At 42.4% G+C, this 25,531-nt stretch overlaps 1 protein-coding gene and 1 long non-coding RNA gene across 2 annotated transcripts; both read right to left on the bottom strand.

Annotated features, from left to right (window-relative positions):
• Window positions 1–1,960: 1,960 nt before the first annotated feature.
• Window positions 1,961–4,706, bottom strand: LOC113947694. Its single transcript, XR_003527837.1, has 3 exons — window positions 4,531–4,706; window positions 4,261–4,389; window positions 1,961–2,037 (listed from the first exon to the last, which is right to left on the bottom strand). It is a non-coding gene; the product is annotated as an uncharacterized LOC113947694 (long non-coding RNA).
• An 8,219-nt stretch (window positions 4,707–12,925) lies between these two features.
• Window positions 12,926–25,266, bottom strand: LEO1 (LEO1 homolog, Paf1/RNA polymerase II complex component). Its single transcript, XM_027644534.1, has 12 exons — window positions 25,173–25,266; window positions 23,714–24,439; window positions 23,351–23,455; window positions 22,538–22,632; window positions 21,740–21,885; window positions 20,259–20,343; window positions 19,822–19,916; window positions 19,403–19,537; window positions 18,905–19,040; window positions 18,404–18,590; window positions 18,038–18,135; window positions 12,926–14,688 (listed from the first exon to the last, which is right to left on the bottom strand). Exons 1-12 carry the CDS (start codon window positions 25,228–25,230, stop codon window positions 14,584–14,586), a joined length of 1,971 nt encoding a protein of 656 aa, XP_027500335.1. The 5' UTR covers window positions 25,231–25,266; the 3' UTR covers window positions 12,926–14,583.
• Between the last annotated feature and the right edge of the window lie 265 nt (window positions 25,267–25,531).

Below are 25,531 nucleotides of genomic sequence, written 5' to 3'. Positions count from 1 at the left end.
AAGTTCCAGCTCACTATTGGCACTCAAACGCCAAGGCACCCACAACCCAGACCCTCTGGCTGTCAGACGTTTCAGAACAATGTACTAAATATAGTCCTGACCCTAAATATACCCCATGGACACTCTGCATGGAGTAAAACACTTGGCGTGCACCAGCTAGACAGATTTATGGTAGCACTGGTGTCATGTGCAGGATAACCAATGCGTGCTTATCCAAAACTGCTACACTCCTACACAGGCTGCTGTGCTGCACAAACTCAGAGTCAACCACAGAGCAATAGGAATTAAAGCAGCAAGGTTCCTAAGGTCTAATGAGTACAAACACAACGGCATTAAGGAGAATAACCTGGAATCAAGTTACCAGACAGCAAAAAGGATGGATAAAGAGTTTCTGCACGTATGCTGGCTTTCCCCTTGGAAAATAAGGCAAGCATTGCTTTGCACAGCTCCCTCCTGACTCTCCTGGAGCTGCTTCCCAACACGCAAGCAGAAAGGCTCGTGCAGCCGCAGGCAGGAGGCACACCCCCACATTCCCAGCCTCCCCTCCTCCGTGGGGGGATCTAGAACAAATTACAAACTAAACATTTCCCAGCAAGACTTTCATATACCAGGAACTTCATGGTTAAAGGGAGCACCACACCAACCTCAGAGTCTTTCCCACAGGAGCTGGGGATCGTGGGTTTATGAAAGCTGGGTCCTTTCACTTTCTGAGCAAGCCAGTTTTAATTCTTGCAAATTCTACCGACAGTATTACTGAAATTGGAGCAGCCTGGCCCAGGGGAAGCACATGCTCAGCAGCACCGAGTCTTGCTCCTATAAAGGGAAAGAACAAAACCAAATCAAAGAAACTCCTTTACTATAGAAAGTTGCACTTCGTCTGTGTACAAATATTAAATACTTTGGAAGATATCTCTGTAAATTGTTGTAAGAAATTTGCAGTTGAAAAATACCATAATAATTTTATTATTTTTGCCTGAATCCTCAAATCTTGTGCACTGTCCTATTTTCTAACACAAGGCAAAAAGAAACTAGAAAAAACCCACCATGAACAACCCAAAAGATCTGATGGGTGAGGCTTCTCCAAAGAAATCTGCAACAAAATGGTCTGACCAGCCTGTACAAGGGCTGCCCCAGTTTTGCCATGACTTGCACATACAAGGACTTTAAACCTGATTGCTACTGTAATGATGAATCATTGCATAACTGAGGCCTTGCAACCAAAGTATCCTTGGCAAAGGGATCACCCTCTACTGGTTTTTCATTTCCCTACTAATTTTTTCACTGCTGTAATTCCAATCCCCAGAGAAGGACCAGAAACACTCCATTGTAATGACCTAGCTAAACATGACTGTATTTATAGCATTATTATTTTCCCTTTTGTACATTTCGGAGTAAAGAGAGAGCAATCAGACCCCTTGAGGATTATATCCTAACATATCTACTATAAATATTTATCTGACTGACTTAATTTTAGCTTTACCTAGGTCTTTCAGGGACACACAGTGGGCCTTAACTTGGGAAACCAGAGAAGCAACACAACATGACCTTCTCGTGTTCAAGCCACTTTCCCTTACTATGTCTGGGTCACGTTACCTGTGTGTAACTGATCCAGTCCAGCCCCACAGCATCACTGCTTTTCTCAGAACTAATGCCAGGACTCACAGTCCCTGGTGGAAGCTGCATTTACTGCTGAACTTGCTGATGGAGAAGGTAGCATTTTCCATTTTACTTTAATGCTACATGAGACACTTTGCCATGACAATGAAAAGCCTGGCACTGCCCAAAATAGTATCACTCCAGAGAGGTAACTCCTTTCTGCCTAGTACAGTGTGTTCTCATGAGAGAAGAATGTTCATTCAGCTACTAAAATAAAAGAGAATTTAAATCCTGGTCACAGGAACATCTTGGAAGTAAATTGCAAATCAGAATAACAGCATACCTTCTGGAGCATGATTTGGATGTCTGCAGTGGTGCCTCCCAACACAGTTAGTGCCACTGCCCTGAGGATGCTGAGGTAGTCCAGCATGGTCTCCTCTCCTATTAACAACAAATTGACCTTAACAATGAACTCCAGTGCTCACCACATAACAGCCAGGAGGAAAGATCAAGAAGGATTGTGATAAACTGAAAAACTAAGTAATATTTGAACGGCCTCAGATCTGCATCCCTGTGCAGCACTGCAGAGCTACCACAAGGCAGAAGGGGAAACCCCTCCCAAACTAACTGAATCACTCAGATTTGGACATTAGAGGTAACTGGTCTCAGCAGAAAATGTAAATACACAAAGTAACCTTCGCTGAAAATAGAGTGCCTCCTCTCCTTCCCCTGGTTTCAGGGTGGAGACAGATTCCTCAGACACACACTTACAAGGCCAGTCACACGCTCTACTGCTTTACAATGTTATCAGATGCTGAAAGACCAAACAGCTCATAAATGAAAGAGCTTAATTCAGGAACAAATTTTCTTCTGTTTAAACGGATATTTTTTTAAACTAATCTCTGGTTATTTCAGTACTCCCTTACACTCTGACCCCACAGGTAGGTCAGTGGCATGAGGAAAAGCCCAGGCTGTTGAAGCAGGAATAGTTTGGTTAAGTGGATTTGGTTTGTTTTGTTGCTAAAGAAAACATGGCACTGAGCTGCACCTTGAGTCACGTTTTAGTACATGAAATACTCCCACAGGCTGCAGATCCCCCTTGCTCTCCCTGCACAGACCAATGTAGGACGAGCTGGCCGACTCCCACTCCACGAAGAGCCAGGAGGCACACGAGGGGTGGTGATTACAGGCACTGAGGTAGCTTACAGGCACTGAGGTAGCTTAGGAGACATTTGGCTCGTGATTTGTGACTTTTAAATCCTTCCCTCTCCAGATAATCAGTGGAATTCTTGGTGTTCAAGGTGGTATGAGCAGCGTAAATTCCCACAGAAACTCTCACTGTGAGTTCTACCTACCATGAGGCCCACGTAACCTAGGGATGATCTTTCTACAAGCAGATAAAAGTCCTGCCTAGTTCTGCAGCAGAAGTGTCTGGCACCTCCTTCTCACCCCACACCTGGCTGCCCCCTGGGCTGTCAGCAACTTTTGATGGGGCTTCACTAACTGAGGAACAGATTCAGGTCTTAAAAGTAATAATATTAAAAGCAGGTAAGATAAAATCAGGTTTGTGTTTCCTTTAAATGCAGACGTGCTTGGCACAAAGTCACACCTTGCAGTTGTGTCACCATGAGGGGAGGTTCACTCAGTTCCAGAACCCAGGACAAGAAGCCAAGGGTGGAGTGAGGAACATTGTCACCAAGGTGCCTGTGCCATGAAACTACACCCACACCAGCCCACCGTCAGAACAGCCCTGTCCTACCCCCAAAACCCCAGTGAACCACCGTGCCAGCAGCAGCAGTATTGACCAGCCTGAGGAGCAGCTGAATGAGAGCCCTCCCAAGCAGGGCAGTGAAGCAGAGCCTTCAGACCTCAGTGCATCCTAGACCCCCTTCAAGGGAAGCCTCCCCTGCCCTGTTCTTCCATGTGAAATAGGTGACCATGGAAAAGAACAGTATTACAGGAGGTGATGCTGTTGATGTGTTGATGGTGCCTCCTAAAAGCTCCACACATGGACAGCATCCTGGAGCACAGCCAGGATTACAGCTTCACATTCTCTGCTCATCACAACTTTCATGGATCTGAGGAGACTCACATCTCCTTATGAACTGTTTCAAGCAGGATGCAAGAGTGGGTTCATCTAAAATACCACAGAAAACAACATTTCCACCAGACACCACGCAGGAGGCATCTCAACACCAAGGGGAGGGTGCTGGGCTGATGGAGCAGGGGTTAACTGGTTGCTTTGGCCACTCACCATCCCAACAAGCCCCAGGTTGTTAAAATACTGCAGAGGTTGCTGGAGAAGCTGTAGTGCTTGAGGGACAAGACAGTGCCCAACAGGCAAGGATGGGCATGGGGACTGTGGGATGTCTGTGGAGAACAGCCTGCCTTCCAGCCCCTGGCTTGTGAAGAAACCACATCTGCAATGCAAATTGACTGTGCACAGGCAAGTTATAGTCCCAGACAGACTTGCAGGCCTGATCTTCTTTCACTTCTGAAAGGGAAACTGGGATTCTCACCATCGATGTTCATACGGTAAAAGCACTGCCCAGCAAACAACTACTAGAGGAGGGATCAGACAACTATTGCAAATGCAATTCAACAAAGGCATCTCTGGGAAAAAAATCCAGAGTCTTGGGGGTACCCCTGCCACTCCCAACTTACCTGTCAAGACTCAAGCCACCATAAGAAGGTGTTTTGATATTGCATGTCCAAAATTGACTCCAGTACTGTGGATGGGAAATGGCTGCTACATGATGAGACTCAGTCAAGTCAGGCAGGTGACAGGGACAACTGCAGGTGGAAGATAACAAAGGATGTTCCTCAGGTGCAGTTTTACACAGTACCCTCAGTATTTGGTATCTAAACCACTTATGTGTATCCTAGAAGGTTTATACTCATGTAATTAAGCTAAGCATTAAGCGACTAACTTACCTGCTCCAGAAAACAAAAAAATAACCAAACCTTACAAGCACTGATACAAGTATAGATGTGTCAGATCAGATGGCAGTCAAACTTTCTGTAGAGAAACATGAGACACACAAGCTCTTCAACCAAACAAAAAGAGTTTAAACTGGTTTGTTGCTGGCAGAGCCGTGTGCAGTCCTATGCTGCAACACAGCCAGACACCCACTCTCCAAACAGTTAGCAGGCCTGCTGGCTTCTGCTGGAGGTTGCCTGCCACTCCCACAGCTCCATCAGCCCCAAAGGTTGTGCTAGCTCAGCTTTGGGCACAGACAGATGGGTTACCTGAGGTCAGCACCCAGGGGACCATTCAGTTATCCCTTTTACTGGTACAACTGTGGCAGTGTTGAATGAAGGATAACATCTTTAACACACACAGTTAGTGGCTCTTTGGGGCTCTCTATGGCCTTGCTCCAACTGTGAATTTTTTTAAGAAGACTTTAAGCCTTTAACAAACCTCATGGGCTCTCACCTCCCCTCTTGTACTGCCAGCAAGGAGCACAGGAAACCTTTGTACCTGCACCAAAGGTGAGTGAAGCAGAAAAGCCCCCTCAGCAAGCTTGTGCACTGGAGCACACCAACCTCCAAGTGGTCAAACACATTATGTGATAAGAAACACCAACAGCCGCTGAATAATTTATGTGATAAACTATTTCTGGAGCATTTGATCAGCTCTACCGGCTACCATTACTTTTGCTGAATCAACAGCCCCCATCAGAGCATATGCTCCAGCAAAAACAAGCAGTGCTGTGACGGGTTAGGAGAGACATTTACTAAATTAAATGCACACCCTGCTCGCTCTGCTGAGCCATAACGCAGCACACACACAGAAATCCAGGCAGCCAAATGCACGCGCCTCCCGAAGCGGTGTCTGAGCATACACAATCTGTCCCTCCAAGGTTTTCCATTAACATACCCACATGTACAGCCATAAATCAAAATGAAGGAGAACAGAGTGGGCTGGCAGAAGAGCAACAGAAAGAAAATACATTGCAGGCCATTTTGCAAAAGGTGGTGATTAACTATTGTCAGTTAAAAGGAGCAATTCTGCACCTTGGCAGCCTGGGGAAGTGCAAGGAGGCTGGAGAAAAAAAAGGTATTTAGGTGCTCTTGAAAACAGAAACAAACATGACAGCAATTTTTAGAGAGATTAAAACCATTGCTAAATATGCACTTCATTTCAGAATTTTCCACAAACAGAATGAGGACTGCAGTACTGATTTCTGTAGAGCAATCAGAGGACCCAAAGCAAAGGAGGGGACTGCAGTAAGCACAGAAAAGACCCTGGCAAGAGATTGCTCTGCACAACTGCCCTGGTACCTTCCTAAGGCTGTTCAGAGAGCTGCAGTGGCACAAGGGCTGCCCACATGCACACAGGATGGAATTTCAGTGAGCTAACCCTTCACTTCAGAAAGTAGTGCCTGGGATTTGCTGGGGTAAAATGATCAGGTTTTTACTACAAACATTCCCCAGGGATACCCCTCACTTCTACAGAATCTGAAATCCTTCCCTGCCACCACCTTTCTCTAAATGGCAGCTGGGGACCACTCTTCTTCTCATATAGAGTTGGCAGATTTTCAGAAAAAGAAAGAAAAACCGCCATGAATCACTGCTGTGGGACAGATGACAATGCCACCAGCACTGAGATTATGAGACTCCTTTTGCTAGTGGAAGAGTTTGCCTAGTAGGCAAGCCCCCATACTTGCACGCAACTCTGTGGAAGCACATCTGTGGGATCACCTTGCAGATCTGGCAAAAAGAAGTCACTGCTTGTTTTCCCAAAGGTGTGTGGATTTGGACAAGAGGAATCCCAGCACACGCTGCGATCTTCAGCTCAAAACACAAATCCCACTCCTTTCTGGTGTTAATAACACACAAACTCCCAACTCCCAGAAGAGAATCTCATTGTCTATCCTTGATCACGCCAAGGTGCACGAGGGTTCACAAGAACAGCCCGGCCCAGCAGGTTATTTTGGTGTGGTGAATCAGTTCACCGGGCTGCCCAGAGCCTGCCAGCGCGCATGACGAGGCAGGAGAGCTGCCAGCTGCCCTTCAGCTGCCGGAGCAGCTCCTATCTGCACAAACACTCTGGCACAACACCCACTCTCTATCTGGCAACAGCAGATTTTACACCGCTCAACGCTGCTGTTAAATACAGGAATCATTTTAGAGCACAACAACAAAGTCACACATAACAGGTTTAACCAAAGCTGCGTATTTTTCTGCTATGGAAACTGGTCACAAGAACCAAAAAGCTGCCCAGTGACAAGAATCTTGTGTGCTGCTCTCTCCTAATCTGCACTGTTCCCTTCTGAAACCCTAAAACTGATGAACGGCGACATGGACTAGTTACAGCTGGCCCAAAGCAGCACTCTCAGCTTTTCACATCAAAGCTCTGCCAATGCATCATCAAGGTCACACCAAAGCACAAGGATATTTCACCTCCCACCTCCAAATGACCTCAAGCAATGTGCAGCCTCTTCACAAAACAGACTCCCCACATACAGACAGCCAACAAAACTTTAAGTTTAAGGCCTTAGGGTACCTTTAATTTTTTTTCCAGAAGAGGGAATAATCCATGAGTCCAAGCAAAATGGGAGCTGACAAGACTTACTTGGTGGTCCACAACTGAATGAGAGAGACACCACCACATTTAGAAAAATGCTCAAAAAGCAGCTATGAAAATTGCAGCTTGTCCTCGTCTACAAAGATTAGAAAATGTACTGACTGAAACTAGCAAAAGGTGAGCTGAGACTCAGAAAACCTTTGGAAAACTGGGCACAGCTAAGCAGCACAATCATCACTGTGAACTTACAGGTTAAAATCTGTCAGAAAGGCTTACAAGAACTTTACCCTGTCTTTGAGCATGGAGGTCCATGTGCAAATGTATTTTCCTATGAACTTAAACCCACTGGTGTTTCATGGCAAGAACCCAAGGACTAAAGCCCTCAGTATTATGTACTGCAGAATTTTGGCTTTAGAGATTTGCTACTCTACATCTCAGCAAACATTTTCCTGCTCTCTAAACCTTTGTGTAAACTCTTTATAGGGTTTGTAAGCCATGCTCCCATCTAACACCAGCCCTACCATGCCACAGTCTGGGTTTCAGAGAGGCTTCACACACAGGCTAAACCCCAGCACTTTCACACGCTCACAGGACCCTTCCCATAAACCATCTTGGAGCGGAATAAAACCGCACCTTGTCTGAAAAACACTTAACAGACCATAACTTATGCAACAGCCAAGCGTTTCGTACGTGGAGAAGTGCAGTCCTGCCTTGCAAGAGCAGAAACACAAGGCGAGAGCTGAGCCGTCAGATGGAGCGATAAACAAGTGACTGACAGGGGAGGACTCGCACGTGTGGGACCTGCACGGGCCAGTGGGGCACGAGGAGCCTCCTGCCCCAGCACAGGTTATCCTTCTGTGCCTGGGGAGCTGCACAGCTTGGGCAGTGCAAAGGCACAGCAGACGTGTGTGTGTGTGTGGAGATACTTGAAGTATCTCCTGCTGCTGTTGTTGAATATTAATATTTTTTCAGCCTAAATTGCATTAGTGTGTACTCTAACTTTTTTTTTCTTTTTAATGCAAGTTTTCAGTTTATCTTACAGCCTTCTTTGTTACTGGTTTAAAAGCACATATATTTATATGGTTTAGAAGGGGCCATCTGGAACCACCATTTGAAAAACACATCCTTCTGGCAGACAACTTGTGTACTTCTGAGTAATTAGTGTGTCTTTATAGAAAGCCAGGGCACGCCTGGGTTTTTTTATTTGTGAGCCCACTCTTCATTAATTGCCGTATTTCCCAAAGAGCAAGAAATAACATTCTGCCTCTCTTGAACTCAGCTGCAACAACCCCCTGAGCATGAGGCCAAGATACAGCACACACTACAAAAGGCTGTGACTCATGTCTTCATTCCCTCCCACACCTTCTGTGCACCTCCTTTGCACGGTCCTGCTCAGCTCTGCCCCAGGGCAGGTGGCTTCCTGCAGACAGGCAGCTGCAGATTCAGACAGCCCCAGCTTCATCCAAAAAAGCCCCTCTGCTGGATTAAACACCTGCTAGGAGTTCTGCATTTCCCTGCTTCAAAAAAAAACAACAAAACCCCAACATTTTTTCCCCCTCTATTTAATTTCAGACTTCCTTTAATTTTAAAGCTTTTCAGGATTTTGAAACACTCATACGACCTGATGTAAGAAACACCTAAAAGCTGGACACCTTCAAGATCAAAGGCCTTCAAAAAGCCAGTTTACCTAAAATCTCTAATAACCTTGGAAAGCTGTATACTTTTTCAATTTTACAGTCACAGTGTGCTGAAAAAAATGTGTTTGCTCAGAGTTCAGCCCCACATCAGTCTTCAACCACTCCCAGAGATCCCCGGGCTCAAATGTGACACCTTCTTAACTGTGTCAAGAAGCTTGAGCCCTCATTTCTAGATCCCTGGCAATAGAGCTGATCTGCCAGCACACCTTGGATGATGTTGTGTAACAACAAAAACCTGTTAGGCCTAGGAAGGTCTGAAGAGATTTAATAAGATATTGTGAAAGGAAGGCAAAAAAAAAAAAGAGGGGGATAAAGAGAGGCTGAAAAGGAGTTCACAAAACATGCCTCAGAATAATTTCTTTCTCTGAAAAAAGCTTCCTTCCAGCTTATGTGGGAATTGCTTTTCTATGCAGTCAACTGTATGTCAGATGCAAACTACTGTGATATCCAGTGCTACATCCAAAACTATGAACTGTCCCAAGCACCCAGGTCAGCTCTCAGCCTTTTTTAATACGCAGCATGAACTCTTCTGCACATCCAACAGAAGCCTGTTCCCAACCTTCCAGCTTTTCTTAGATGGTGTGGATCCCTTGCAAGTAAGTTCAGAGACAGAAATAATTTTAAAACACTGCTCTACACGACTGTGTGACTTATGCAGAGGTGTAAGTATTTCTAGGGAACATACTGCAATCACAATGCAGTGCACATTTATATAATTCCCATGATGTAAATCCAGAACTGCCTTTAATAAATGTCATTGCACATGTATTAAGGACATTTAAATGACATGAAAAAGCTCAGATAATCCTGCTTACTCAGAAACTTTGCTGGCTAACCAAAGGGAAAGTTGTCCTAAGAAAAACCAGGAGCAGAGGTAGTACACAGCTACGGAAAACAGCAGCCCTGAAGTTCAGTAAAGTGCCAAATTACAGAGTGACTCAAGTCTTCAAACTGGCAGTGCAGCATGCATAGATTTATTTTCCCCTATATCTAGTAATGTCATGCTATGGCAGGACTAAACCTTAAGACAGACAACCAGATACATGGAGCTGCCTGCTACATGGCAGCAGCTACTCCAGGTTTAGTGTTTGAAAAAGTCTGAGAGTCAGAATAATCCTATTTAGTTCCAAGAGATCAAACAGGATTTGTAAAAGGGTAACATATCCACAGATTAGTGAAATGTTCTCAGTTTAAACGTGGTCACTTTGCAATCATGTTCAGAGAGTATTTTCATCTGTAGATGTAAGGAAAATTTTTACTCATGTCCAGAGACACGAGAATTACAGGGAAAATACACATTCATATATATGGATATATATGAAAAAAACCAGGAGTGGTATCCATAAAACACCAATCCCTCCTTATCTACCCCTCATGAATTTTGACTCACTCACTCATACAGGAAGGTTCTTCCACAGCCATATGTACTATCAACTAAGGGAACACATCAACAGAGCACAGCATCTCTTTCTCAGCACAGAACAGCCCATCAATATGCTCTAGTAATCAACTTTTCTAAACAAAGTTTTCTTCAGGAGAAAAAATGTAAGGATACTATCAAATTATCAGTTGTTTAGACAAAGTCTGTGCTGATATTATCTACAATTAATTCATAATGAACTTAAGATAATGCCCTGATGCACTGCCTCACAGCCAGCACAGCCATAGAGGGGTGCTCTCACTGCAGCCCACAACTGCTTGGAGGAGGACAGTGGGTGAGAGGGGCTGATCCCTCTGGTGACCAGTCACGGGACATGAGGAAATGGAGCAAAGCTGTGTCAGGGGAAGCTCAGGCTGGACAGCAGGAAAAGGTTCTTCATGCAGAGTGGTTGATCACTGGAACAGATTCCCCAGGGAACTGGTCACTGCACCAACCCTGACAGAGTTCAAGAAGCACTTGGACAATGCTCTTAGTCCTAGGGTTTAGTTTTAAGTAGTCCTGAGAGGAGCAGCAAGTTGGACTCGACAATCCTTATGGCTCCTTTCCAGCTTGAGATATCCTATGATTCCATATGTCAAACCATACCTGCAGCAATTACCTGTTTTGTAGAGCTTCCCAGAGCTCATTGTTGACAAGGTCCTTAACAAGGTTCCTTAGCTACGAAACTTCCAAGTCTTTGCTCTTAATTCTTTGTACTCTGCCACTACTATGAAAATACCAGTATCATTCATTCAACTCACAACAGAAAAGCCTTCACCCAAGGCAACTGTGAACCAACTGCTTCCAAAAGAAAATGTAGCCCCCTTAGATCATGGGAAAACACAGTTCAGTGGACTGAGTTGACTGCAGCATCAAACCACTTCTGACCTGAAGGGCACAAAGGAACCCTTCTGAAGGAGTTTTCTACCACACTATTCCAAAAGCAAAAATGAGCCACTTGCCAGTGGGGATCTTGGGAAAACATTACCTAACTGGTTACAGTATACACAAACTTAATTATCAACCAGACAAGCACCATAATAACCTAAAGAGATGCACAGATGTTACTTCTGGGATAAGAATGAGGGCAGTTAGAGCTGCAGAAAATTCTAGAGCTCACTCAGCCACTACAGGACAGTTTCTGCTCTTTGAATATTCATTCCCCTGCCCCATAATTTTTTCATCCCACTGGCATTAAGCATATTTTAAATCAAACATGGATATTTCAATATCCACCAAATACTTTTATTTACAGGAACATCCTATCCAGCATGCCTATAGAGTAAGGGCAGCCAGATAAGTCAGCTGGCTGGCAAGGTAAAAGTCAATATATTCCTTATGTATTCCCACTATCCAAGACTAAACACAACTGCAAGAGAAGGTGTTTTGCGTTTAGCTGGAGATATAATGCCATAATGGAATACTTGGAGTCAGTGGATAGCAATGCCTTAAGGGTGCAGTGCTCAGCTGGGCCTCTTCCCTGACCTGAAGGTTCCAGAAGCTCGTGGAACATCCCAGTGTCAGAGCTGGCTCCCTTGGACAGGGCTGAATTCCTCACCCTGGGCTCAGAGGGCCCTATTCAAACCTGCCCGTATGGCAGCTGCATTGCTGATTCCTGGCTTGTTTGGCTAATTTTTGCAATGAGTTTCAGTACAGACCTGAAGTGAACACTGACTGTGACCAGGCACAGCCTGTGAACTGGATGCTTCACTGGGTGCTGAGATGAAGACCAGTTTGTGCTGGTAACTTTAGAGAACACATTGTAATAAATTCCTGTATTTTCCACTGAAGATACTTATCTTTTTCTTCCCTAGCATGCTTCATTTGCACATCCTACTTAAAAAAAAGTTATTTTCTCAGGGAATCTGATCCTCCTCTTACCTGAAGCAAGTGTTTTGGTTTTCTAGCAATGCCCAGTCAGACAATGAGAGGTCAGGGCTGAGCTGGTGCTGCCACTGTACAACACACCCTTTATACACCCTCATTAGATGAACACACAGATTTTTATATACTTGGAAAAGGGATAGCAAAAACTGTCCTTGAGTGAAATAAAACTATACATTAGACCCACAACTAAAAAAATACTGTGGATAAGGCTAAGTTCATTTAAGTGACTTTAATTACAAGATGATCGTTAAACTAATTTAAGCTGAGAAAACACTTTCTAAAAGTCCACATTTAAATAAGACTTTAAAAGAGCAATTTACAAAAGACAAGAGTGTAAAAAATTACTTCTTTTCATCTTCGTAATCCACAGAAAGCCTCATTTTTGGAAGCTAAAGTGGACCACTCACTTAGTAAAGGCTTAGTCAGCATCAAACTTATGAAAGTGATTAAAACATTTTCACTCTTAGGAGTGTAGTAAAAATAAAAATAGCCAACATCTTCATTAAACTGACATAGAAGCAAACACATTACCAGTGAAATGGTGCTGTTTCCATATGCCAAATTTGTTGTTTAAGAGGTATCTGGAAAGCTTTTAAGTTAAAGTACAGCATATTACACCCATAATGAGTCCCCTCCTAAACAGCTGGCTTCTTCCTGAGAAGGTTACAAATGGAGAGCAGGTAACCTCATGTAAGGAACCAGTCTCCCAGCAGAGGTCTAAACTAAGAGGATTACAGGGTCAAAATTCTAGCAGATGGAGAAAGGTTTTATCTGCACATTAAAGAGGCACAGAAATTCTTAGATAACAATTTAATTATAGAAAAAAGGAATAGTTTCTCAGGCACTCAGACTTGCAAGTTGAAATTTTTCACTTTGTTTTCTTACTTGCAAATGACTAAACTGCAGTCAGCTGCTCAGCAGAACATATTAACACATGCAGAGCTCTGTCCTACTGCAGCCAGAACGCTTCCCATACCTTCCAGGCAGGAGAAGTGGAGGTAGAATATTGGGACAAACAACTGTCCTAATTAAAGAGGACAAAAGCAAGATGTCCAGGTTGAAAGCTCTAACTCAAAGAACCAGGGAATATCATGAGCAAAGCACTCACTATGAGACTTTCACCCTTCTACTGTTTTATAAAAAAGCAGAATTCAGCTGGGCAGGAGAGAGATGGGGAACAGTCCTTCAATAACTACCAGCTATTTTATTTCAGCTTACATAACACAAATCCACATAATCAACTTTGCACAGCATCAGTCAATGATTTTGTTTTAAAGAGGTGTTCAGCTACTTCCATTTTCTCAACTTCTTCAAGTCATATCCAGGCTCTGCAGGACTGTGTGAAAAGTCAGTCAAAAAGGCAACACAGAGAATGTACGAATGCTCCTTCACCAACCACAGAAAACACATATGGGATATGTCATCCTGGAAAGAAAGTGTGGAAAAGTTCAGGTATTTCTTCCAGCGTTTCCCCACTTCACAACTGGTATTTGATCATCCAATAAGGAGTTTAGAAACAGTGTAAAAGCAGCAATGGACATTCTCCTCCTGTGACTTCCCAGCTTAAAAAATCCATTTATAAAACCAACCAGCAACAATAGGAAATAGCACCATAAGAATGAGATTCTGAGACACTATTACTAGGTTGTATTTTTGCATTGTGGTTCATCTCCCCTTTTAAAGGATACTTTCATCTCTCCTGGCAGAAATTACTGAGTCTTGATGAAAGGAGTGCTTTTACTCTGATGTTTACATCACTAGCATGTGGCAATTATTATTATTTTTGTTGTTAATTATTATTAATGCTCAGGCAAGATGCAGATTTTCATTCTGGGCTTCAATGCATGAAAAATAAATGTCTTCTGTGATCAGTTGACTATTCTAACTGCATGAACTTCACAGTTTACTCAAACGCAGCAAGAAATATTTTTAGTTAGCAAAATATACCAGCATAGTAATGTGCTGTCCACTGTAAACAGGAAGTAAGGAATATCTAGGGAAAAAACCAGACTTGTACTGTACCACTGTATGTTCTTCCAACCCTTCCACACAGACAGCTAAATCACCATACCCTAGTCAGACAAATTTATCATTTAAGCATTTTACAGAGCTTAGCATGGCTTCTCCCAGTGAACTCAGTAAAGTTATTGACCCATTCACTTGAATAACCAGTTACTACAATTTTCAAAACTTAAATGTGCTGTGCAAGATAAAAACCAGCACTGTGATGATCCCTGGTGCAACACATGCTGCAATAAGAGAAAAATCTTATAAAGTAAAAGGAAATCAAAAAACTTCATTTACATCAAAAACGCAGACTTTGGAATTTTCCTTTATCAAAATAACCCCATTATGGTTACTTACAACTTTGCCCTAAGAGAACTGTACAATATATATATAAATATATGTATAAAAAACAACAACAAAAAATCAACTGCTGTTCTTCCTTAATATTAATCATCATCTTCTTCCTCTTCATCGCTGATCACGTATTTCTTATGCTTCTTACTTGCTTTGTCATCATCATCTGCTTTTCTCTTTCCAGAAGGTTCACCCTCCTAAAGGCAAAAAAGGACAAAAATAAACCACCATACTTGAAGCTAAAATAAAAAAACAAACTCAGAAGAACAACAAAAAGACCTCAAAGCCATTCTTGTAAGAAAAGCAAAATTACTAGTTCTAGGTTTTCCATTTTGGTAACTGAAATACTCAAGTTCAGCCAGCACTGTACCAGTGTCAAAGCCCCCACCTCTCCAGCTCCGTTCACCTCAATGGACCTGCAACCACATCTGCCTCAGTCTGAGCTATGGCATGGGCAGTCTCTGTCATAATCTGGATTTATAATGTGCAATATCATTCTCAGCCAGTCTTACAAGCATGGGTAACTTGGGTAACTCCTCAAATTTGCAGTGAATTTTCCAAGAAACACACACATTCCCCTTAGGCAGCCGTCGTAGCTTTGCTAAGTTTTCAGACTATTTATACTTACATGCCCTAAATCAGAACTACTGAAGCAAAGAAGAAATCCTGTAAGTGGGTAGGCATTTTGTTCATTACAAAACCAAAACCACTCTGAGAAACCACTTGTACTCAGAATCAACACCAGTTTACAGTCCAAGAAATATAACAGTTTATGAGGTGTCAAAGGGCTGGTCAAAGGAACTCAAATCACTGAGTTAATTACCTGTTTGCAAGTAATAACACAATGACTTTTATAGACTGGATGTTCCATTTTCAGTCCCTGAATATAAAGTTAACAGGTTGATTTTTTACTTCACGTACGTTTACACCACTTCAGTTTGAATCATCCTTCCAAACAATGTTTTAAATCACTAGTTATTCATGAAATAAACACCTGAAGAAAAGTACAAAGATCAGTGTTTACAGAGCCATTGTGCTGTGGGCTCTCTTATATGGATCTGAATTATGGGTCAGTTACCGCCACCACCTGCGTCTCCTAGAACACTCCATCAACGCTGCCTCTGCACAATCCTGAACATCCACTGGTCAGATTATGTGACCAATACATCTGTTCTAGAACAAGCAGCAGTCACAAGTATTGAGGCCATGTTGATGAGAACACAGTTGTGTTGGGCAGGGCACGTCTCCAGGATGAAGGACCACCACCTCCCTAAGATCCTGCTTTATGGTGAACTTGCCACTGGCTGCTGCAAGAGAGGAGCCCTGAAGAGAAGATACAAGGACTCCCTGAAACAACATCTCAGCCTTGGCCACACTGATCTTCATCGCTGGTCTACCCTGGCCTCCAATTGGGAGGTCTGGAGACACACAATCCATAACACTACTGCTTCCTTTGAGAACACCCGCAGGATCACCATCGAAGAGAAAAGACAACACAGAAAGAATCATATCCTGCCAATACCATCCAAGGAGTCTTTCTGCTGTGCCTTTTGCAACCAATCTTGTCTATCTCACATTGGCCTCTTTAGCCACCAGCACGCCTGAGCAAATGTGGGTAGAGCCCTTCCCAAATCTTTGTTCGCCAAGCCTAGCCATGATATTCATGAAAAACTCATCAATTGTGACGTGAAGAACAAGTGGTAACTCAATTATTGCTTAAAAAGATGAGTATCTTTAAAAATACTCTCATGTCTAAGTAATCTCATCCCTTTTTCCATTTGTCGGTTTTGGAAGTGGAGGGATTTTTTTGGTTTGGTTTGTTTTTTTAAAGTAACTTGCTTGGATTTTAAGAAAGGATCAAAGACTGAGTTTCAGAACATTAATTAAAGCTTCAGAACTCTAATGAGTAATTATTTATCCAAAAGCATTTTATTTTGTATTAATGCATGAAGTTAGTACCATGAGAATGTCAGTTAGGAAGGAATTTTAAGGATGGAAACCAGAAATTAGTAGGGGTGGGAATCTCAGTGATAGCCTCTTCCTCAAAACAAGCATTCTCTTGTAATCTAGCTGGGCTATTGTTCAATGAGTCATCTTCCTGTTCAGCAGAATACCCCCATTAACAGTGAAACTACTTGCTGTGTGGTGATAAAGTGTATTAATCACAGATTGACATTTACAGTAATAGCAACAAATTGTTATCAGGACAAAGCTTTGTGCTGTGTTGTTGACTGACAGCACATAAAACCATGTGTGTGTACAAGGAACTCAGTGTTTCACATATGTGGATATGTATTACAAATATCACAGTTCCTCTGTCGCCCTGAAATAAGTACTTACACATGGCTGGGTTTTCTGTAACACTGTAGCACCCCTCCATGGCCTGACAGGAACATTACCTTCAAGTCATGGCATTTTAAAATGGAGGCTATTGTTCCTCAAGCAGCAGAGAAGTGCTGTTGACTAGACTTTTTCTTCTGAGAGAAGGGAATTGCAGAGTCCTGACATCGCGGTATCATGAACTAACACCTGGTAGTGTCTTACAAATAAACAATTCAATTTCTACAAACATTCACAGAGCTCACAAAATTACAGTTTTGTCTACACGGCTCACTACTGTGGTCTCCAGGACTGTGGTCATATTTTCTGAAACATTAACATTTCTTAATGTATAATAAAAAGCCAGAATCTATGTCTTTCAAAGAAAAATCTAATTTTTACTCCTGCTTCACATTACAACACCTATTAGTGCAAATACTCAGGTGACAGTGTAACAGGAGTGTCCCAGTAGCAAGAACATTCATTCAGAATGCAGCAAACACCCAGAGGCTGGGAAGTGAGGGATTCCTCATGGGGAGTTTACAGGAAGCACAGTATGGAAGTGAAAATGAGAGCAAGCTTCCTCCTTGTGTAACACTGCAGTGCTGCACCAGCAGTGACACTACCTGAACTAAAAAGGACTCATCTGATAATACCCAGCAGGGATAAACTACAAACTAATAAAACACAAATTTAGATGAGGAAATAGCACTACTGCTGTAGCTGCAGTTACCTTGATCATGATGATACTTAGGTGATGGATAATGTCTTTTTAGCAACAGACATTAAGTCTTTTTAACTCAGTTTTTTAACTCCTCTATTTAAAAAGAGTAGAAATACTTCCACTACTTCCATAATAAATGCTTCCACTACTTCCATAATAAACAGGAGAGGACCATGTAGCTTGGACAACACTGCACTAGGATTCTAATATTAAACCCTCTTACTCGTTGCATAAAGTCATTTTACATAACTCTGCATAAATTTCTCCATCTTGAAATCAGCAATAACAATAGGGACCTCCTTTGGGAACCACTCATGTCTGTGAAACAATGCAGTGTATAAGAAATTGGTGATTAATTACCATGGAAAGCATGCCAAGTCAAAATAATACATTTATCATGGCATTAATGAAAACTACCAAAGTCTCAGCTTTAAAAATCAGATTTAGCGCTGAAATTTTCCTCATCGAGAATGAGCAGCTAAAGAACAAAGTCCCTTTCTTACCTCATCACTATTAAGTTTCTTTGCCTTGAGTAGTCTTTGGGTTTTATCTTCATCTGAGCCCTCATCACTGTCTGAAGAGTAGATTCTAGCACGCTCCTCTGCAGAGAAAAATAAAAAGACAAATATTTATCTGAAAATGGTGAGGAAGAGAGAATATTAAAAATAATTGTCTTACATTTAGTCCTACAAAATGCTGAAGTCCCACAGAATCTAAGTCCAGAGTAAACAAAATAAACTTACACAAACTGAATTAATGTCTCCTCACGTATCAACTGGCAAAATACTGCCTTATCAGGACTGTCCTATGAAATTAATCTATCTGAACCACCCAGGCCCTAATAACGTGCTGTCAAGGTTTATGATTACCTCTGATGCCACCTTTGTATCTGTTTTTGATAGCTGCCAGACTGATTGCATCATCTCCCTCATCCTCCTCATCGTAGCGATCGGGTTCCAGGTAACTCGCACTCAGACCACGCTGGTGCTGCTTCTCCCGCATCCGGCGCTGCTGGGATTCTCTGCGAATGGAAGCTCTTAATCTCTCCTCTTCTTTCTGTCCAAAGAAAGAAGTAACATATTAAGATTGATGGATAAAAAAACCCAAACAAACCGTCTCGAGTGCCCTTTGTATTCTACTGCAGCTTTTGTAATAATTTCACAGCAGTGTAAAGACTGTAAATATTGTCAGTTTTGTCACCTCTAATGTTAAGCAAACCACACCCACAGCTTACAACTCTTGCCTAAAACTCCAAAACATACTGTTTTTCATAAATCATAGAATGTTTAAAAATGTTCAGCTACATTACAGTTGTGATTTTTTAGATTAAATCAGAAGATTTTATGTGCGTGAGTTCCATGCCACAATACCTTAATCATTTCTGTGCGCTGAGACTCTGGATCACGACCTGCCATAGGCAAAATACGGATTTTCTGGGTCTTTGAACATCTGTCTGCCAGAGATAGAGTCATCTTCCTGTGAGTGGCACTGTCTGTAGAGTGTGGCCTGGTAAAAGATTGCTATAGGTTAAATACCTCTTAAAAAAATGCATCCATTTTCAAAGGACAACGGTAGGACCAGCACAGTTAAGATTTCAAAGATTCATCTGCACAAAAGTAAAAGCATCATCCATTTTTAAAACACATGTATAAAAAAATTACATGTAGCATACATATTACAGTTGAATAGCACATTAACCTTTCCAGTTTGGACACCTAATTTAGGACTAACCTTTGGAAAATAACACATTCTTATTGAACAGTTAAGGTCTGAAGGTTCACAAACTGGTATCTCTAATCTTTATATACTAGTTACAACACTTAATTGCAAAAATAGTATCAACATTTGATATAGAATAGCATGTTTACCTGAAGGTTAACTTTGTCTTGAAAACAGCCTGTCCTTGTAGACCTGTCCCTTGTCTGATGAACAAATGGTTGTGATCTCCCTGCAGCGGCGCCTTGTACACGTCAAAGACCTCATTGCCCAAGTGGAGAGACATGCTTAAAGGAGATTCACAGATGAATTATTTGATAAAGCCACTGCAGTCTATTTTTTTGTCTAATTTCTAAATGAAGAAAGCCTTCATGTTTCCTTTTTATATATGGCCAATAATTATATTTCAATCCAAACTAAGCAGAGTATAAACTTTTCAAAGCACCGAGACTAAAATAATTTGTGCTGCGCAGAACTGACGTCAAAGTTTGTTGACCTTCCACTTTGCATGTCATGGCACGTCACTGTAAGAACACCTGCATTCCTTCAATGGCAAAAAGTCCAAACTAACCTTCCATCTGACCATTTGACTATCCGTGCATTACTTTCTCTGATCTCATTCCCTTCCTCATCTCGTCGCATCCGCCATCGTATTGTGTTTTCTACCTGTGGGGAAAAAACGCAAACCATGCTTTCTAACTCATAGTAAGGAATACTGTGGTAAAATATACTCTATATAGGTCAAGAATTGCAGTTAGAAAGGCTTGATAATTTGCTGCATGATGCAAAAAAACAAAGGTGGAAAGGATTGCTTTTATATCTGGAAGGCAGATGTTGAGCTTTTTAAAAATTTATTACTAAAACTAATCAACTGTCCTCAGTGCTGAACTGGCCCATACTTTCTTAATCTGAATCACAAATTCAAAACCATTCCAAGATATCTGAAACAGACTTTGAAGAAATGTGGCTAGGTAAGTGTAAAAGAGAAAAAGAAACTTAAAATCATACCTTGAGTTTTAACCTAGTTCTACCCTCTTCATCAAGCATCTCCTCATCTTCAAATTCATCTTCGTAATACTGAGGATCAAAGGGTCTGCAATGAATTTTAAAATACATTCTTTATTCTTCTACAAGATTAATCCAGATTATTGTAGAGTTGTGCAAAATAACAGGTTCTTGAAAATTTAAATTTTAAATTATAACCTGTCCACAACAGCAGGCACTGCAGTGAGACAGCCATTCCTGCAGCAAGGAATCACTGCATTGATTCCCCACCTCAGGGGCCCAACCCAAGTGTCCTCACTACCAGTGATTACAGCCACGGTAACATTCACACCCTCCAAATGGTTCTAGCTGAAAAAAGCAAGTCTGCCTCAGAAAATACTGTTTCTTTAGTATCAGGATGATGGGGTGAGGGTTAAGTCTGGAACAAAATACATACAACATTGTACAGAGAGAATAAAATGAAAAAAAAAAATCATCTTATAAATGAGGTGAATTGGAAATTTTCTAAGAGCACAATCTTTGTATTTTTTTTTAATTTCAACCTCAAAACCAGCCAAAGAGAAAGGAAGATGACATTGTTTTTCCTCTCTGATGACTGGGATGGGAGTGGGTGGGGGAACACTTTCCCTAACCTCCTTCCTAATAATTTCCAGGCTGCTGCAAGGGAAAAAAGTGATAAACAGACTCTGCTACGGTGCAATTCTATTTTCAGTCCAGTCTGACCCCCAGTGATCACCAGGACTTATCTCAGTGATTACAGCCACTAACAGGATTCTTACCATTTCTCTCCAGAAGCAGCCTAGAGCCAGAGGCCAGAAAGAATGGTTTCACTGAGCTATGACAGAAACAAGGCTGTGCTGCCACCTAACAGGGCACCTACTGAACTTCCAGTAAAGTTGCTTAACAAAACACTCAAAGAGACAGATTTAACAGCAATTTGCTACAAGTGCTGAACCAGACCTGTAAGGCCAAACCTAACATCACAAACTCCAATTATTTTGTTTCACATATGAATTCCAGCAATGTCTTCAGTTTGGGTTAGGTAAACATGAAAAGGAGTAACCAGCCTCTTCACAGTCAAGCAGTACATTTAGCATATACAGATAAAAAAGGCCTTCTTCTAAAATTCAAAATGTTGTTTTTAATCATTCAAAAGTGCATAAAGATCCTGTGCATTTGCCTTTTAAATCCCTGAGAGCCTGATTCTATGTTTAAAATTGAACCGATAGTATGGGATTTCAATTAAATCACATTTTTGCTTTTTGCAGACAAGTTATTCAATCAAGCTGAAACACAAGCTCAAAGTTACTCAGCACCTGATTACATAACAATAGATATTACAATTGATTAATCACAGCCACAAGTTTTCATCTTAATGTCAACCACTTTAAACAGGGCAAAGGCATTTAGTTGTATTACTAAATAAGAGCAATACAGGGAAACACCAAAAACCCTTATCAGTCATGTATTTAATGTGCAATTACCTGGGCTCCACACTGAGGAAGTTGGGGAGCTTCACGAAATATAAATCATTACCCAAGTCTGTGTTCACTTTTGGTATTTCTACCTCTATTCTGGTCTCTGGAATAGGCTCTTCTTCCTGCTGTTCTTGACTCAGTCCATTCTCATCCTAATGAAAAAATGGAGGATAGGAGCATAAATGAAAAGAAGTCTATCTGGCTACTGCTGCTCTAATAAGTACATTTTCCTTAAAGAAATGTCATCCACATGCACAGAGAGAGATGGGGTAAAAAAAAAGAAGTCACACATTTTCATTGAAAGCAATTCAATTCAGCATTTTCATGTGCCACTTAAAGTGACTTCAAATACCACTGCAAACTCCAGAGATGACAGGCAGTAGAGAACAGCACAGAAGCTGATCTACAGTTTTCAGTTAAGTACCAGACACTAAATTGGCAACAACTCCCAGATTAAAAAGGATATTTTTCTGTATTATCAACAAGAAATAAAAATTTATCATAAAAATAAAAAATATTTCTGAAATAGCTGTAATAAGGTACCAAAGACAGCTATGGCTTTGTATGTTATTTTATGTCAATCAAAACTATTCAAAAAGCAGAACAGGGATGGGGGAAGGCAGACAAATGAATATGATAGTTATGTATAAAACTTTAATAATTCTTTCAGCTGGGGCAAAATTATCTGTAATGCTTACTTCATGTCATTATTCTTTTTCACTCAAATATTATTAAACTAAATGGGTGTTCTGCATTTCAGAGTGGAATGGTGTGTCCATTATCTCAAAAGTCAAGTCTACTCACAATGGGTTGTCCTGGGGTCGGTGGTTTGTCTTCTCCATCACTCCCTGAGGAAATGTCATCTGCACCTCCAAACAGATCCATGACATCTGCATGCTCTTGAGCAGAAAAAGTGCTATTTTAAAACACACATATATGTGCACACACAGCCCTAATGCAAGAACACTCACAGAAAAAAAAAAGGTTAACAAATTCCTCACTCTTATTAACACTTAAAATCACCTACAGAGGTTAAAAATTTCAGATGTTTATGAAGCCCACATTATTCCCTTATCCTGAAAAACAGTTTTTCCATGTATTTTTAAGCTAAGGATTCAAGGTATGTTTTCCTGGGAAGGTTTTATCAAATAAGGGAATCTAGTTGAAAAATGGTAATGGAAGAATGTAAAATAATCCTTATTCAAGTAACTTGAATATAAGTAACAGCAACTTCATTACACATTTTGGAAGTTTTACTTCTCAGAAAATCAACACTTCTTTCTCAGCCAGCTAACCCATCACAAAAACCAGTACACGTTCCCTGGGCTGCTCTGATTAAAGGAACCATTTCCTAACATCTTTCAATAAAAACATATGAAAGAACATTGACAGAAAAAAAGTTGATGGAGGAAGCTGAAAAGTTGACAGAACTAAGCAGAGAGAATCAGAAGCACAGCATGTATCCCCCCCCACAGAATTACTGCTGTTTCATTATTTCCATGCCACTACAGTCACATGTGCAGCAAGTGCTACCAATTCTATCCTGGAGCAGATGAATGGCACCTCAAGATGATGATTAAAGGAATCAAACCCCCACAGAACAACACCACTATTTACCTTTCTGCCCTTCTGTATCACTCTCCACTTCTGAATCTGATGCAATTGGTTTCTTTCGCTTCATTCGCAGAACCTCATCTTCGCTGTCGCTGCCCCTTGCAGACTCTACCAAGGAGCACAATTATACTCAGCAAATTAAAAACTTTGCTCCACAAATTTTAAAATGCCTTTGTATTAATAAACTGATTCAGATTAAAAGGAATTTTAAAAGTGCTGCATAAAAAAAGCATTACAAAGATGACTACAGTCGAAAGCTACACAATTAATGCCTTTACACTGAAGTCTGAATCTTTTCAGGTCAACGTAAACAAAACAATAGAGACCAAACCAGCAGCAAATCATTACTTCTGTACTCAGTCCTACCGGATTTGTGCTCTTGCTCCTCCTCATCAGAGTGCTGGGCCCTTTCCTCATCATCAGAGTTCTGCATCTTCTCCTCATCAGAACGCTGGGCCCTTTCATCATCATCTGAGTTCTGCATCTTCTCCTCATCTGAGGCCTGTGGCCTCTCCTCATCATCCGAGTTCTGCATTTTCTCCTCATCCGAGTTCTGGAGTCTTTCCTCATCATCAGACACCTGTGGCCTTTCATCCTCATCTGAGTTCTGCGCTTTCTCCTCATCGTCGGAGTTCTGCTGTCTCTCCTCATCATCAGAGTTCTGCTGCCTCTCCTCATCATCCGACTGATCACTTTTGTCCTCCTTGCCCCACTTCTCGTCCTCTGAATGTGCTTTTTCAGAACCATCTCCCTCTGAGTGGTGACTGCCTTCATCTGAGCCGTGATCACGATCATCCTCGTCGTCGTCATGAGCAGCTTCTGAGGCGCTGTGCTGGTCCCCGTCCGACTGCTCGTTGTCCTCGTGCTCGGAGTGCCCCGAGGCCTCAGAGCGATTGTAGGACCTTTCAGAGTGGTTGTCGCTCCCTGAGTGATGGGATGCTCCTTCATCCTCGCTGTCATCTCCAAATAGCTCCTTATTACTGGGTTTTACTGCCTCCCTGTCATCGTCCTGGTCACTGTCGCTTCCAGAGGCGTTGCTACCAGAACCAGCGTTTTCCTGGTCGGAATCCGAATCAGATCCAGAATCAGAATCTGCAAAACAAACATCACCCTTTCAAAAGTCAAGATGTCCCTACAGGATGCACATAAGATGATGGGCATTGCTTAACACTAAACCCCCCCTCAAAACCAACCCAAACCCCAGAGAGAGAACCTACAGAGAACTGTAAGAAGGACTGACAAAAGTTACAGTAAAATAGAATGTCTGCTAATAAAGGCACAGCCGAAGAAAGACACAATAAAAAATTATGCCACATGAAGTTTCACGCCACAAGATCTAAGACTCTAAAATTGTAGAAGGAATAAGGAATTACACAAAGGTAAATAAGATTATTAAAATACCGAAGGCCTAAACAAGTAACTACATGTACGTGGCTTACAATATCCTACAAATTCAAAAGTCACCATGTGTTTAACCTAAATCATGTAGCCGGGCACGTTTGTGCCATTGGAGCTACTCGTCAATGCTGAAGATGGTGAACGCCGTTTCGAGCAGGAAAATAAAAGAACATCTGCCTCGAAAAGCGATTTACAAGAATGGAGACAAGTTCTTTGAAAACACGCTAAGGACTGAAGCCGGGAGGTGCTCCCTCATTCCCTCCCCTGCAGGCACAGACCCCTCGGCCCGCGGCTCCGCTCCTCCCGCGGGCCGCTCCCTCCCTCCTGCCCGAGCCCAGGTGATGCGAGAGGGGCGATACGGGGCGGGCGGGCGGCGCGGCCCGCCCGTGCGGGATGGAGGGATGACAGGGAGGCGACAAACCCGCACCTTTGTGCTCGGGCTCCGAGTCCGCGTCGCTGCCGAACAGATCCGCCATGTCGGCCATGGCGGCAGCGCGGCCCCGCCGGCGCGCGCGGACACGTCACGGCGAGCGCCGCGAGCGCGGCCCCGCCCCAGGGCTGAGGCGCCGCCTCTTAAAGGGGCCGTGTCCGTGTGGGCTCCGGCGCCTGAGGGAGGCGAGAACTCCCCCGGGGTCACAGAAAGGGATCGTGTTTGCCCGTCTGCACCTCCGCTCTGCACCGCCCGCTGCGGCTGAAACACAGCTGCACAAAGCAGCCTCACGCCCCGCCACAGCCCTCAGGGCCCACTTGTTCGGAGTGAAATCCCGCTCCACAGCACCAGCCCTT

The sequence above is a fragment of the Corapipo altera genome, unplaced genomic scaffold (assembly GCF_003945725.1).
Source record: "Corapipo altera isolate COAL_440 unplaced genomic scaffold, ASM394572v1 50, whole genome shotgun sequence".
Taxonomy (NCBI): Eukaryota; Metazoa; Chordata; class Aves; order Passeriformes; family Pipridae; genus Corapipo; species Corapipo altera.
Note: the sequence above shows the minus strand (reverse complement) of the source record. Positions and strands in the feature narration are given on the sequence as shown.

Excerpts from the sequence above, each read along its gene's own strand:
- LEO1 (XM_027644534.1), bottom strand. The coding sequence starts at position 25,230 with ATGGCCGACATGGCGGATCTGTTCGGCAGCGACGCGGACTCGGAGCCC. Across the intron at positions 23,456-23,713 it reads GGAGCAAGAGCACAAATCCG|AGTCTGCAAGGGGCAGCGAC; the intron begins GTAGGACTGAGT and ends GCTCCTTGGTAG. Across the intron at positions 18,136-18,403 it reads ATACAAAGGTGGCATCAGAG|AGGAGCGTGCTAGAATCTAC; the intron begins GTAATCATAAAC and ends TTTTCTCTGCAG.